At 52.4% G+C, this 15,884-nt stretch overlaps 1 protein-coding gene across 4 annotated transcripts in view; it reads right to left on the bottom strand.

The window, feature by feature from the left end:
• Positions 1-752: 752 nt before the first annotated feature.
• TMEM266 (transmembrane protein 266) overlaps positions 753-15,884 on the bottom strand; it is a 112,631-nt gene continuing 97,499 nt past the window's right edge. For 3 of the 4 annotated variants that reach the window (XM_059371760.1, XM_059371759.1, XM_059371762.1), the window contains 3 exons: positions 15,630-15,819; positions 3,330-3,392; positions 753-1,908 (listed from right to left, as the gene is read on the bottom strand). In XM_059371760.1, the coding sequence (XP_059227743.1) occupies positions 1,313-1,908; positions 3,330-3,392; positions 15,630-15,819 (849 nt within the window). In that variant the 3' untranslated portion in view covers positions 753-1,312. The remainder of the gene's footprint in view (positions 1,909-3,329; positions 3,393-15,629; positions 15,820-15,884) is intronic. The other variant, XM_059371761.1, reaches the window with a different exon arrangement.

Below are 15,884 nucleotides of genomic sequence, written 5' to 3'. Positions count from 1 at the left end.
AGAAAACATAGGGATTATAAACACAGAACCCCTTGGAGGCTCTCTGGCAAGGGAGAACACCGATTAGGTTCAGCTTGGGAGGAACTACTCATGGGACGTGGAGTCAGAGGCTGTACCTGGGCCTCAGCAAGGCTGTAATGGGGTCTAAGACAGGTGCCCTGAGGGTCAGAATGGCCAGGCTTCATGCCTGCTTATGAGGGATGAGACGGGAGTCAAAGACACCAACGCCATGGCTGGGTGGATGATGGTGCCCCAGCTGGGAACCTGGAAGGCAGAGCGGGCTTTGGGCAAGATACTGCCTTCAGCCCTGGACCTGTGGAATTTGAAGACTCCAAGAAATGGAGTCTTGGCTCAGGGAGCTGAGTGTGGGAGTTTCAGCAAGGAAGGCAGAATTCTGAGCTATTTCCTCGGGAAGATGAAGGGGTGGGGGGGAGATGAAGGGGGGTGAAGAGTTGGGGGGAGAGATCGGCGCAGTCGCCTGGCCAGGCAGTGTGAGAGCTTCCCGCCTGGGGTCCACGGGTCCTTCTTTGGAGAAACCTGGAAGCAGTGGGAGGGGGCTGGGGCCTCCCTGGGTGGCTCTTCATCAGGCCAGGCCAACCCAAACCCAGAAGAGTCGTGCTGGCTTCTTACCTGGGCCAGCAATTGCAAAGGAACACCTCAGGCAACCAGATGTCTCAGTGCAGTTGGTTTTTATTATTAAAGCCAAGATTGGAAAACGGCTGTCCCCACCCGCTGTCACCCTCCCACCCCCCTCCAGGTTCATTCCCTTATGTCCTATGGAGGTGAAAACTAGATTTGTCTGGAAAAGACTCCGAAATGCTCATGCCAAATGAAAGAATGAGGGCGGACGAAAGAGGCTCAGATGGTGGTCTTTGTGATTGTGTCGGCTCCACCCAGGATTCTGGGAAAAGACGGCTTGGGGGTGGGGCTAAATAGCCCCTGCTCACAGTGCTGTTCCCAGGGGTCCAGGGTGGGAGCCAGGAACGAAGGCAACGGAAGAGGCGGGGCTGGTCCCTGCGCTCTACCCTGCTGAAGCTGGGCCACAGGCTGGTTTTGTAAAAATGGTTTAAAAAGACCCCAGCCAGGAGCACCACCCTCCCCTGAGCAGGGCCGGAGGAGATGCCAGCTCGAGGCTCTGAGGTCTGAGGCATGTGGCCCCCTGGCCTGGTGACACCTCCCCGGAGGCAGGCAGCACCTGAGGGAGGCCAGGTGGGCTCCTGGGCCCAGCGTGTGGCCCCTGGCGGCCTCCGGGGCCCTAGGAGAGCATCCTGATCACTCTCTGCCCTCCTCCCACCCTGCCCACCGGGAGGCTCTAGGCTTCAGGGACCCTGTGCAACTTTGGCTCTTTGGATTCCAAAGATCTGAACTTCTCCTCCAGCGTGGGTGCAGCAGGCTGGAAGTGGATGACAGGCTTGATCTGAAAGACTGTGAAGCCCTCCTGATTCTTCTGGTTGAAAAGACTTACCCTGTGCTCCAGCTCAGGGCTGGTCTGGGCTGAGCCCGCAGGGCTGGGCCAGGTGACAGGGGCTGGGTCCAAGGCCCTCTGGGATGGGCAGGGGTCCTCGGACAGGGAGGACAGCAGGTCCTGGACCGTGGCCTCTGCCATCTGCTGCTGGGGTGGCGGCGGCAGTGGCCGAGGAGAGGGGCTGGGCTCTGAGGAGGGCTCCTCTCGGGCGGTGCTGCAGTCTGTGGAGGAGCCCAGTGTCTGGCTGCTGTTGCTCTGGGCCCGGGTGACGGAGCTGCGAGCGGAGCGGGAGGCGCTCTCGGACGTGGCACTGGCACAGGTGCCATTGCTGCTGAGCTTCAGGGGCACGTCGATGGAGAAGAGGTCGGAGGAGATATTGGGCTGGTGGATGTCTATGGCAGCTGTGGTGACGACACACACGGCGGGCTCTGGGACACCACTGTCTGCAACAAAGGAGGGGATGCTGGTCACATTTGGGCCTCTGCTACACCTCTGTAGGCCCTGCTGGGGGCGGCTCTGACCCAAATGGCAGGCAGGGAGTTTGCGCAAGCTCTACAGGGAGGGGGGGGGGGGGGGGGGGCAGGGAGGTCTGGCTCTGCCGTCCCATCTGCCTGCGTCTGCTGCCCTGCCCCAGGGAGGGTTATGCCCTGCCCTCCTCTTGCCACGTTCTCTGGACATGTGACACGTGCTGGCCAATGATCCGTGCGATTGATCAGCGGTGGCAATCGACACAGCCGTGCTCTGCCTGCAGTGAGCAGTGTTTTCGAACAGAGGGTAGCTGTTCCACCCCCAGGCGATGGAGGAAAGATGACAACCCGGGAGCAGCGTCCCTGGCTCATCTGCCAAGGACCTGTTTTGATTTAAACCACGGAGATGTTGGGATTATCTGCCACTGCAGCATAGCCTAGTTTATCCTAATTCAGAAAGCCTGAGGCACAGGATTAGAATCTGGGCTTCATGGTGGAGTCATAGTTTTAAAAGGGGCCCAAACGAGAGTGACATGATCAGAGCTGTGGCTTCAGCAGGTTGCATCACCCCTGTAGGATGCCTTGTAGGGTGAGGACAGACGACACTCCAGAAGGTTTTTAAGGAAGTACCAAGGGGCTGCATGACAGTGGGTGTAGTGGGGCAAGGTCTCTCCCCAAAGTGGTGGGGAGAGTGCACTGGGGGTCTGAGCTAGAGATGGTGGTCTCTGATATCAGCAGATTGGATGCAGCTTTGAAAGAGAAGGAGAGAAGAGCTCTTTCGGGATGACACTGTAGGCAAGGAAACAATCCACTGTATTATACATCACACAATGTAACACTGTTGTAGCCTCAGAAGGGAGTATATGAGGGTTCATGGACTGTCAAAGACAAATTATGAGACTCAAGACATTGGCTAAGGAGAATGGGGTATTCTTGTAAAACTCAACCGTGCCCACAAATGAGAACCACTGAGACTTCTTTCCAGAGCACGAATGAAACAAATCAAGCAAGGACATACCCCATAACTGTTGCTTCTCAAGCCCAACTCTGCTGTTAACCTCACCCCATCGTCCTCATGCCATGAGGGGCGTGGGTTGAGAGGCACTGAGGTCTCTTAGATTTCTAGATTCCAGCCCCATTTCCACATGAGGGTCCCACATGCTGTCCTCATTAGTGATCACAGAGCACTCCTACCTTCACATCCATAGCCCCGGCACTGGACAGAGCTGGGAGCCAAAGCTACAGGTACTTGAACCTTGAACTCTGTCTGCAGTTATGGGCCCACGGGCACCAAGGGATGGGCACGCCAGGCCAAGCTATCCCCATTCTCAATGTTAGGGGCTGCGTGGGGCCACAGGGGTCTGGTGTGTGTAGAATGGTCCAGGACACAGACTCACCACTGCTGGGCCCGTTGTAGTATTGGCTGACGTAGCTGTTCATGTCATCTCTCACTGCGGCACCTTCACAGAGGAAGCAGAAAGGGCAGCGTGGCGGCATGCCGAGAGTCTGAGAGCAGGCTGTGGCCAGTTTGTGTCCCTCCCTCCAGACCCCCACCCCTATCCATCACCACGGAAGGAGGCCCTGGTCTTCCTGGAGCTCTCTGCAGCTTCCCAGTCCTCAGTGGGGGATCTGCCCCAGGACTGGGCTGCACTGGGCATCAGCGACCCAGGTCCTCATGAAGTATCTAGCTTGACACAGGACAGAGGCAGGGCCTTTTCCTTCTCTGTCTTCATTTTCCCCATCTCTGAGATGAGGGATAAGGAAATAGTTGCCCAGGGCTTTTCCTGCCTGGATGGCCCAAGTCTCTGAGTCTACCCGGGGCTCTCAGGGTGTCTGGAAACACTGTCCTTCGTACAAAAGTCTCAAACCCTTGTTAGTGGCCCGACACAGCCAGCTGCAGGGGCCGATTCTTCACGATAGCCTGCTGGCTCGTCCGTCAGAGGACCCTGTCTCCCACACGGTACGGGGATGGCCTGGGGGCTGCGCTTCCCTCCCCCTCCCCCGACCTACACAGTTCCTAGCAAGCAGTGAGCGCTCAGTAATTCGTTATTGCATGAATAATGCACGACAAGGTGTAAAGCCGTCCAAGGAGAGAACACAGGAACGAGAGTCTCAAGGAAATGTTGGTTCATCTTCTTGGTATTAGTAAAGAAGGAGTGGGAGAAAGAAGTGAGAAATTCCAAGTGGCCTGAGATTGGGAGGAAAAGCAAATGACCAGAGACCCCGAAAACCATCCCAAGGAGCTTGGCCTTTTCCCAAGGACAGTGAAGAATGACAGGAAAGTCTGAACATGGCCAGCTGTGACTCACTCCCAAGGTTGTGGGGAGAGTAGTTCAGAAGGTGCCAGACTTTATGCAGGAAGATCAGAAATGATGCCCAGGTGAGGATGACAGGTTCTGAGGTGGGGACGGGTGGTGATGCCTGATGAGACAGAGAGAAGGGATAAGGGTCAAGTGATAATTAGGAGGAACCTGGCAGGGTTTGGAGAGTGACAAAACGAGGACCCTTGACTCCACTGAGTCAACTTGTCAGACTGAGCTCAGGGGTTGCTCTTTAGCAACTGGTCTACCCTGAGTCCTAGCGTCCTGAAAGGGTACTAGAATCAGACCTAATTTCAAACCTCAGCCCCACCACATTTTAGCTAAATGGTCTTCTCTAAGCCTCTGTTCGCTTACCCATTAAGGAGGATAAAGAGGCTGACAAATGTCAGACTTCCCGAGTGGGCTCGGGCCCACAGCCTTCTGCGCCCTCAACACACAGGAGTGTAGTCCTTCCTTTCCTACAGAAGTCTGCGGGAGCCCACCCCCCTGGGCGATTCTCCCAGGAGTGGTGGTCTGCAAATGAATGGGCCAGATGCTTTCTGTGGCTGCCTTCCCTGGCACACCTGACATCCCTCCAAAAGCCAATCAGCACAGACCCTGGAAGGCTGCGTAGTGACAAATATAGACCTGGCTCTTAAAACCTTTTTTGCCCTCTTTTGACCTTAAAATGCCTTCAGTAAGAGATGTGTTTTGCATTAATGCCTGAGTTGAGGGAGGGACCTAGGCCTGGGTCCAGGATCAGGCAGCAATGCGCCCTCCAAATCACACAGCCATACAGTTCTCTGTGGCTCTTCATAATTCATGTGGTAAATGCTCTCTGTCCCTGCAGGTCACCCTGGGAAGTAGGTGGAGGCTGGTGTAGCTGCTCCTGGCAAGCAGTGAGAGGAGCTGGTGGCACCAGGTCTCTTGGGCCAGACAGGAGGTTCTAGTCACTTCCCTTGGGATTATCCTTCGGCCTTGGCTGAGGGGTCCTTGTATACATGGGCAGAACTATTAACTATCCACAGACACATCAGAACTCATCCCAAGGAAGTTACTCATAGAAGGTGGCCTGGGGTGAAGAAGAAAAACCCAGACCCCAGAAAACTGGACCGCTACATGCAAAAGAATGAAACTGGACCGCCTTATTACACCATACTCAAAAATAAACTCAAAATGGATGAGAGACCTAAATATGAGACCTGAAACCATAAATTCCTAGAAGAGAACACAGGCAGAAATCTCTCTGATGTCAGCTATAGCAATGTTTTTCTCAAAACATTGAGAAAAACAAAGGAAAAAATAAAATTACCGGGATTAGACCAAACTAAAAAGTGTTGGCACAGCAAGAGAAACCATCAACAGAATGAAAAGGCAAACTACTGAATAGGAGGAGATATTTGCAAATTATTTTTGATAAGGGCTAATATCCAAAATATATAAAAATTCATAGCCCACCACAGCAAAAAAACCACCCAAACACCATTAAAACATGGGCAGTGGACTTGAACAGATATTATTCCAAAGACACCCCGATGGCCAACAGACATATGAAAAGATGCTCAATGTCATTCATGATCAGGGAAACGTAAATCAAACAACAGGTGTTGGCAAGAATGTGGAGGAAAAGGAACCTTCATGCACTGCTGGTTGGGAATGCAAACCAGAGCAGCCACTGTGGAAAACAGTATGGAGGTTCTTCAAAAAGTGAAAAACAGAGCTACCTTACAATTTCACCACCTGATCCCAGAGAAAATGAAAACATTAACTGGAAAAGATACATGCACGCCTATGTTTAATGCAGCATTATTTACAATAGCCAAAATATGGGAGCAACCCGAGTATCCATCCGTAGATGAATGGATAAAGGTGTGGTACACAGAAATGTGCGCACGTGCGCGCGTGCTTGTGCGCGCGTGTACACACACACACATTGGAATATTGTTCACAAAAAAGGATGAGATCATGCTCTTTGAGGCAACATGGAGGGACCCAGAGGGTATCATGCTAGGTCAGAGAAAGACAAATGCCATATCACTTCACTTACAGGTGGAATCCAGAAAACAAAGGAATAAACAAACAAAAAGCAGCAACAGACCCATACATACAGAGAACTGGTAGCCGCCAGATGGGAGGAGCTGGGGGATAGGAAAACAGGCAAAGCAGGGTGGGAGCTGTGGGTTTCTGGTTATGGAATGAAGGGTACAGCACGGGGAATCCAGTCGATGATACTGTGTGTATGTGTGGTACTGTGTGGTATGGTGACAGATGGCAGCCACACTTGTGAGCACAGCGCAACGTACAAACTTGTAAAATCACTGTTGTACACCTGAAACTAATGCGACATTGTGAGTCAACTGCACTTCAATAAAAAAAAAAAATTATAAAAAGGGAAACCGCAAATCTTAATAAAAAAAAACAAAAACAAAATAAGCCAGATCCTAGTTCTTGTCCGTGTGTGCTGCTGCCATGAGAGCTTGAGCCGGCCGTATTCCCTTGTTGGGCCCCAGTTTCTTCCTCTGTACCACCAGGGGCTGGGGAGGCTCTCGAGGAGCAGATCCTAATGTGGCCTGGCTGGAGGGCTCACGATACTTCCGCCAGCTCCAAGAGGGGTGAGACCAGTGCGGGAGGGGACCAGAGGTCCCAGGCTGTGGCCCGCATACCTGGGCAGGCATCGCTCACTCCTCCTGCTGGGGGCTCTCTACCCCGGCCTGTGTACCTGGAAGGGAGCGCCCACCTCTCTGTTGAACAGCTGGGATAACCAGCTGTGGGCAGCTTCTTGTCTGTCTGTGCTCAGTAGGATCTCAGCGTGCCCCACCCCGCACGGGGTACCCAGGCCAGGACTCCTTGCCTCTGAGGCACACAATCAGGGCCTCCGCAGGGTGTCATGCCTTGGTCAAACAGCTCATCTTCATTTAATCAAGCCTTGCGGACAGTGGTCCTGCCTTCACAGGTCCCAGGGCTAAGACTCCTGCTCTTCACCATCTATGTGACAGACATTCTGATCCTTAAAAAGCCCTCCTGAGAGTCTCTTCTGGGAAACCACTGTCTGTTTCCCAGGAGGGAGCTAGCATTCACTGTGCCTTTCAAGCACCACACCTTGGCTTTGGCACACACCACGCTTCTTTAATCCTCACCTCTGCCCTGCGAGGCCAGGGTGACTCAGGAGACCTGTCCTTCCCCAGATCTTCTGGCGAGATCACCCCCTCATGCAGCCCAGTGCCTTCCCTGTGCATACAGCGACCGCCCTACTCTGCGGACTCATGAGCCACCAGGGCTTTGGTGCGGTGGCAGGGCACACCAAGCCCTGACCACAGTTGGCTGGGTCACCCCCATGGAGGACTGGTATGTTCTGGAGCACTCTTAATCTTGGTTCAGTGCAGGGATCAAAGCTTCCTCCTAGCTCCGTGCTAACCAAGGATGACCCATCTTCATCCACGCCATTGAAAAAAACCAGCTAGGCCAGGCCCGATATCTCTCCTGAGCTCTTGGCTGATCTGGCCAACGAGACAACTTCTCCTGCAGGACCTGAAGCCACCTCTGACGCATCATGTCTGCAACAGAGCTCAGTTTCTCCCTCCACCTCCTTCTGGTGAATGGTTTCCTTGCCCACCCAGGCTGGGACCCTGGTCATTACGCGGTGCTCTCTTTCTTTACCAACAGCCCAACTCCTACCAAGTCTGTGACTAGTCCAGGGACCCCTGATGCCTCTGCTGTGGTCCAGTGGTCCAACTGTAGGTCAGACCTCATGCATTCCCCTTTGGACTCTTGTCACGGCTGCGGGTTTAATGAATGGGATCACTAGCTCTGTGGATATGTATGACACTGAGCCCGGATCTCACCCAGGTGGCCACTGCACGTTTGTCCAGGCTGCATGTGCTCTCTCTGCTCCAAACCTGGACCCACACAGGGGCCTCAGAATGAGCTTAAAGACACATATCTGAGGGACACCTGGGTGGCTCAGATGTTTGAGTATCTGCCTTCGGGTCAGGTCATGATCGAGTCCTGCATCAGGCTCCCTGCTCAGAGGGGAGCTTCCTTCTCCCTTCTGCTTCTGCCTACTTGTGCTCTCTCTCTCTCTCTCTCTCTCTCTCTCGACAAATAAATGAATAAAATCTTAAAAAGAAGAAATCTGAAAGCAAGGCCTGCCCAGACTCTTCTAGCAATGCTGGCGCTAGCCTTCCCCACTCTCTGCCTCAAGCAGGCTCTCTTCTCCAGAACAGACCAACTGGGCTGGGGTCATGTCCCCACCCATGGCAGGGGCTGAGAGCTTCTGAGGGCAGGGGCCTCATCTTACTTGGCATCTTCCTCGCACTCCCCACAGGGCTTGGCACACGGCAGCCTCCACTCGATAGTGCTGGTAGGACGGATGACCGTGTCTGGGTCAGAGGCCTGCAGGGTCTCCCGGCACCGTCCACCTCACCCTCTGTGAGGCCGTGTCATCCTACAACACACAGCCTTGTTCCCGGTCACTGGTACCTGCCTGGACACTAGTGACTGGTGGGGAAAGGAGGGGAAGCAAGTCCAGAGGCTTGTGACAAGGAATAGGACACCACTGAGCCTCCACAGGGGGTCTGCTCACCTTTCACCTAAGAATAATCCCCTGCTCCAGGGTTTGTCTTGACTCAGCCCCAAGGCACCCCAGGACCACAGAGGAGCCACCCCACACTGAGGATGGAGCTCAGGACATAGGCTCCCGGACAAACCCGCCGCCTTGTGGTCCCAGGCAGATCCCTAGGCACCCTGAGTCTCAGCTACCTCCCAAGTAAAATGCGGATGAAACACCTGGATGCTGGTGAGCTGTGAGGTTTACTGAGATAACGAATGTCAAGTCTAGCCTGGGGCTGTTCCTCACCCCTCTGAATCCTGGCCCACGGTGTTCCCAACCCACCCCAACGTCTTTTTTTTTTTTTTTTTTTTTTTTTTTTTTAAGATTTTATTTATTTATTTGACAGGGATCACAAGCAGGCAGAGAGACAGAAGGGGAAGCAGGCTCCCTGCCGAGCAGAGAGCCTGATGTGGTGCTCGATCCCAGGACCCTGAGATCATGACCTGAGCCGAAGGCAGAGGCTTTAACCCACTGAGCCACCCAGGTGCCCCCAGACCCCAAAGTCTTGAGCCTTCTGTGGCGGCTGTTGCAGCTGCTCTTGGCTGCCTGGCGCCTTTCTTCCTGGGGTGAAAGCATTCTGCAAATGCATCCTGACTAATCCGCCCAAAGCCCTTGGAGTGCTGGTCATGGCAACGCTCATTATCTGTGTTTGCCCCTTGGGCGGAGCCCCAACCTGCCTGGCAAGGCAGAGGCTGAGAGAAAGGGTGTGAGTCAGCTGGGGCCCCTGGAGGGGGTGGGAGGAGCTGTGCTGTGGGGTGGGGTGCCAGGACCCCACATCCTGTGCAGACACAGCCCCCAATGCTCAGACGGAAGCCCTGATTCTTAGTTTGGGGTTTCTGCTTCCTAACTCCACTTTGCTGCCCATGCCTCAGCAGCCCTCACAGGAAGGCACCTGCTGTGTGCCATGCATGAGGGCTGTGTCTATGACCAAAAGCCCAATACTTCTTAGAGAAGATATGCTTCTGCTGCTGTTCTTATTCTGGAAAAACTGGGGCTCAGAGACAGGACCAGCAGCATAATTGTGGGGTCCCTTGTTCAAAAAACAAGAAGGCCCAGAAATAAACCCATGCATATGTGGCCAATTAATTTATGACTTTATGACAAAGGAGCCAAGGATATATAATTGGGAAAGGACACTCTCTTCAATAATGGTGTTGAGAAAACTGGACAGCCACATGCCAAAGAATGAAACTGGACCACTATGTTACATCACCACAAAAATTAACTCAAAAAGGATTAAAGACCTAAATGTGACACCTGAAACCCTAAAACTCCTGAAAGAAAACATAGGCAGTCGGCATCTTGACATCAGTCTTGGCAGTGGTTTTTTTGGATTTGACACCGAAAGCAAAGGCAATAAAAGTAAAAGTATACAAGAGGAAATACATCAAACTAAAAAGATTCTGCACAGCAAAGGAAACCGTCCACAAAACAAAAAGTCAACCTACTGAATGGCAGAAGATATTTGCAAGTCATATGATAAGGGGCTAATATCCATAATGTACAAAGAACTCTTACAGCTCAACAGCAAAAAGAACCAAACCCATTAAAAAGTGGATGGATCTGGATATTTTTCTCGAACAAGTCATCTAGATGGCCAACAGACACATGAAAAAATGCTCCACATCACTAATCACAGGGAAATGTAAATCAAAACCACAATGAGATATCACCTCACATTCGTCAGAATGGCTAAAATCAAAACCTTAAGAAACAACAAGTGCTGGCGAGGATATGGAGAAAAGGAACACTCGTGCACTGTTGGAGGAACGCAAACTGTTGCCACCACATGGAAAATGTATGGAGGTTCCTCAAAATATGAAAAAGAGAACTTCCATAGAATTCCACTTTGGCGGGGCGCCTGGGTAGCTCAGTGGATTAAGCCGCTGCCTTCGTCTCAGGTCATGATCTCAGGGACCTGGGATCGAGTCCCGCATCGGGCTCTCTGCTCAGCAGGGAGCCTGCTTCCTCCTTCCTCTCTCTCTGCCTGCCTCTCTGCCTACTTGTGAGCTCTCTCTGTCAAATAAATAAATAAAATCTTAAAAAAAAAAAAAAAAAGAATTCCACTTTGGGGTATTTATCCAAAGTAAACAAAAACACGGACTTGAGAAGAGGCACCCCCACATTCATTACAGCATTTATCACAACAGCCAACAACGTGAGTGTCTAGTGGTGGGCAGATGAAGATGTGGTATATATGGACACACACAACACGCATGCACACACACACAACAGAATATTATTCAGCCACAAAAAAAGAAAGCAATCACAGCACTTGCAACATGGATGGCCCTGGAGGGCATTACACTAAGTGAAATAAGTCAAGCAGAGAAAGACAAATACTGTATGAGCTCACCTATGTGGAATCTAAAGACTAAACAAAAACAAGAAACTCGGAGCTCACAGACACAGAGAACACACTGGTAGTTTTAGAGGTGGGGGCTGGGTGAAATGGGTGAAGGGATTCAAAAGGTACAAATTTTGTTATGAAATAAATAAGCTTGGAGATATGATGTTGCACGGTGACTACAGTTAGTGGTGATGTATTGCATTTTTGAAAATTGCTAAGTGAGTAAATCTTAAAAGTTCTCATCAAGAGAAAAACACTTTGTGACTGTTTTGTAACATGTTAACTAGATTTATTAGGATCATTTTGCCATATAAATAAGTATGGGATCGTTACACAGTATACCTGAAAGTACTATGCTATATGTCAATTACACATTTAAAAAAAAAAAAAAAAGCATTAAGAATTTCAGGAGGGTGACAGCAGAGCAGTGAACCAAGTTCAAGGCTGGGACACCCAGGGTCACCCAACCATGAAGCCAGTCCTACTCAGAGAGGTTAAGTCACTTGTTCAAGGCTGAGCTGAGATTCAAACCCAGCCTGAGTTTTCCACTCTCGTACCTTCCTCAGGATTGCTGTAGCCTACTCTGCCCTGACAGCTGCCTCACTACTTCATGCGAGGACCTCCTGGTCCAGCTCGACAGCTCTGGAGATCCTCTGGATCCTCAGGGTCCCCCAGTAGTATTCCACTTGTATATACACCCCATCTACTTCATCCATCCACCATTGGACACTCACGTGGTTGCCCTACATTGGCTATTATGACGGATGCTGAAATGAATGTGGGTGAGGGAACTTCTTAAGTTAGTACCTTTGTTTACTTTGGATAGTAATACCCCAAAGTAGAATTCTATGGAAGTTCTATTTTTAATTTTTTGAGGAACATGAGGAGGCCAGTGGTGGCAGAAACCCCAATTGGTCTCCACAGCACATGGGCCTCCCCCTCCTAGGGTCCACATCAGAGCCAGCTCTGCTTGGCAGAGGGGAAGCCCAGACCGGCTGGCCTGGGGCAACTCTGAGGGTTTCTGTGAGCGCCAGGGCAGCACAGAGGGACTCTGGGGTTTGCCGTGATATACAGTGCACCCTGTAGCACTCTCACCGGCGGGTGTAATTCATAAATTATGGGCTAGGTTCAAGACTAATAAATTTGGGAGGGAAGTATTAATGACCACACAGGGCCACCGGGAACTTGGCAGGCCCCAAAGCCTGGAACTTTGCAGCCTGGGTTTTAAAAATGATTTGTGCTAGAGCAAGTCTAAACAGAAGCTGGTCGGCGTTAGTCTGGGTCTGACCTGCTGACAACTGTTGAACCTCAGGAACCCCTCGGCACTCTGCCCGCCCTTTGGGGCTGCTCTCCCGCAGCAAACACGGCCTCCTCCCCAAGCTCCTGTCACTTCTTGCTCAGTTCTGCAGGTTAATCCCCGGACTGCCTGTGCACGCTTGTGACATGGTGGACTTCAGAGCCCTCACTGGCCTGATGGTCATCAGAAGAAACAAATGCTGCCCTTTCTCCATCCCCAGAGTGGCCTGGAGCACCCCTAGCTTGCTGGCCATAATTCTAATGTCATGGAAATCCCTCCCTGGACATAGCTCCTGGTCAAAGAGAAATCAGCCGGGAGATGCCCTCTCTCCTGGGCCCACAGGAGGCTGTGAATCACCCTCACCACTTGCTGCCCTCCTCCCCCGCTTCTGCCCTCTGCCTCAGAGGTGTTGGCTTTGCTACTGATGGCTCTAGAGGTTGGCTGGGAGGTGGCCCAAGAGGCACACGGGGGAATGTATGGGGCAGGCGGCACAGACTGGGACTGGTGGAGGGCAGGTGTGCATCCAAAGAGGGGGCGGTGGGGGTCTCACAGGAGAGAGAAAGGAGGCCAGGGTGGGGGTCCAGGACTAGATGGGAGGGGCATCTGCAGCTGCTCCCAGAGGCACAGGTTTGGCATCTCTCTGGGAGGCCTGAGTGCCATGTTCAGACCCCCCCCCAACCCGTTCTGACCCCCAAGAGGGTGAGCACAAACCAGTGACATCCTGGTTGGTGACATCAAATTGACCCTAAGTGGGCTTCAAGTGTGACCCAGCTTTCTCCAGTCTTACTCTGCCTCCTTCTTTTCCCACCTGGAAGCCACATCTAAGGGGTCTTGGTTCAGAACAGAAAAGCAAGAGTGGCCCCTTAGCACTCCACCCTGGTCTTGCAGCTCCCAAGAACTGCATTTTGTTCTGGATATCACTCCAAGAAGAACCAAAACAGTGGAATGTTCAAGGAGGGACAAAACAGCAAAAACCTGGGGAGATTCTCCCCTGAGGATAGGTGTAGAAATGTAGTGACAGTCCCTGGACGAGAAAACACTTAGCGGCCAGTCTCCAAAAGGATGCCCTAGTGTGACATTGTGTCAAATATACCTCAATAAAAGAATAAAATGAAAGAATGCCTCAGCCCACACCAATGAGTAAAAACTGCAGCCAAGTGGGAGAGGTAGGTACCTAGGGGCAAGACCTCAGCTCAGTCTGAGAATTACTTTTTTTTTTTTTTTTTTTTTTAAAGATTTTATTTATGAGAGAGAGAGAGTGTGTGTGCGTGAATGGCAGGGAGGGACAGAGGGAGAGGGAGAAGCAGACTCCCCGCTGAGCAGGAAGCCTGCTGGCTGTGGGGCTCGATTCCAGGACCCTGAAGCCAAAGGCAGACGCTTAGTGGATTGAGCCACCTAGGTGTGCCTGAAGACTACTTTCTAATAAGCAGAGCCATTTGAAGCTGAGTTGGTGTGGGCTTCCCTGGGAGGCTGGAACACCTACTGTTAAAGGAAGGTAAACTGAGGCCAGTAAGAGTTTTAGATGGGATTAGTGTGTCGGCTGGACTCCAAGAAGTCTCTCCCAGTGCTCAAATTCTACAGTTTTGAGGTGTGAAGGTCTCTCAGAAGATCATAATAGCAATCACTCCACTCCACAAAAGTCATTCCCAGTGCCTTCTCCAGAGCTTCCTCACACCCATCAGCTTCCTCATGTTTCCTTAGAGGCAGTCAGAGCTGGAGCTGTGAGTCCACTTTACAGAAGGGAACACTAAACCTCAAGTCATAGAGTTGTGGAGTAGCAGAGTCTGGGGCTCCAGCCTCCCGCCTCCCAACTGCCCAGCCCTGCCTGGCTGTTTTGGCAAGGGGAACATGGCATGGGAAGGTGAAGGGGCCCTTGACCAAGCTCTGGTTTAGGGTCCCACAGCCTGGGTTCCAAGCTCAGCACCATCATTTCCAGTGTGTGACCCTGTGAAATTCTTTTGACCTTTTTGGGCCTGAGTTTCCTGCTCCACAGGAGACAAAGGAAGTGTGAGGATTCAACCAGCTCACACTGTGAAAACTTCCCTTGGACGGGTTTGATAAACTTTAGTACCTTTACCTTTAAAGGTGAATTATTCTGAATTATTAGGGGAGGTCCATAATTAAAAGAATTTCTTAGTAACGTGAAATAACCCCTTACCCATCATTTTAGTGGTAACATTTTCAGGTGCAAGTAAGGAAGGGAGGACTCAGACATGAACAGGAAATGTGCCTGATTGGGGGATGGTCTGTGTTGGGAGCACTCAGAATCCCTTTGGGGCCCTAAGGCGGGCACAGATCCTGCCTCCTGCCTGGCTCCCGATGCCACTGAGCTGAGGTAGATCCCTGGCCTGAGCCTGTGAGAACATAGCCTCCTGAAAGCCTGAGAAGACCCAAACCTGACCCATCTGCGTCCCCAAGTGCTGGTATTTTCACCCCATCACAAAACAATACCTGGCATTTGTGGGGCTTTTTGCAGCTCCGGAGGCCACGTGCACAGGCTTTCCTGAGCCTCCCAACAGCCCTGTGAGGAAAGCTCTGCATTGTTCGAATTTGTTAGCTAGCAAAACCAAGGCTCAGAGGATTAAGTCCCCGGTCTGAGGTGACACCGCCGGCCTTCTATTCAGTGTCCTGGGTCATGCCCCGTGCTCCCATTTCCATTAACATTACCCGCCATCCATCCATTCACTACCAGTGCCAAGACAGGTTTCTGGGCCGTACTGGCCGTGGCCCTAGGCCTGGACTTCCTCTCTGGGCCCTTGAGGGCTGCGCGGTCCAGTAAGGGTCTCAGGTCTCTGGCTTGAAGCCTAGCTCTGCCATTTATTGGTGATGCGCCTTTACGACTTTTATTTCATCCACAAATAGTCAAGTCATACTTCCTATTGGCTCGGAGGACCGGGGAAATAACGCATGCAAAGCACACCAGCGACCCACAGGCATGAAATGGGTACAAGTCACTAGGATCGTCTGGAGATTGGGTCGAGGTATCTTGGCTAAATGCTTGCTCCCAGGCTCAGAAAGGTTGTCTTGCACCCTCCACCCCGCCATCGGAGCCCCGCCCCAGTCTCCCCGAGACGCAGGCACTTCGGCACAGAGCCCTTGCTGGGGCCGGGCCGGACCGTGGGGGCCGTGGGTTGGGCTCACCTGGCGAAGGCTGCAGCTCCTCCACGACGCTCTCGGCTGTCCTCTCCTCCGCCCACGTGCCGGCCTCCACCACCTTGTAGCGACTGCGCGGCTGGCTGAGCACGTGAGGGGCCTGCAGCGCCGCCTCGCGCTCCGCAGCCAGGTCCAGGTCCTGCTGCGCCAGGTGTGCCCGCAGCTGCCGGATCTCAAACTGCAAGAGGAGAGGAGCGGTGGGAGCGGGGGGGGGGGGGGGGGGGGGGGGGGGGGGGGGGGGGG

The sequence above is a fragment of the Mustela nigripes genome, chromosome 13 (assembly GCF_022355385.1).
Source record: "Mustela nigripes isolate SB6536 chromosome 13, MUSNIG.SB6536, whole genome shotgun sequence".
In the NCBI taxonomy this organism is placed as follows: Eukaryota; Metazoa; Chordata; class Mammalia; order Carnivora; family Mustelidae; genus Mustela; species Mustela nigripes.
Note: the sequence above shows the minus strand (reverse complement) of the source record. Positions and strands in the feature narration are given on the sequence as shown.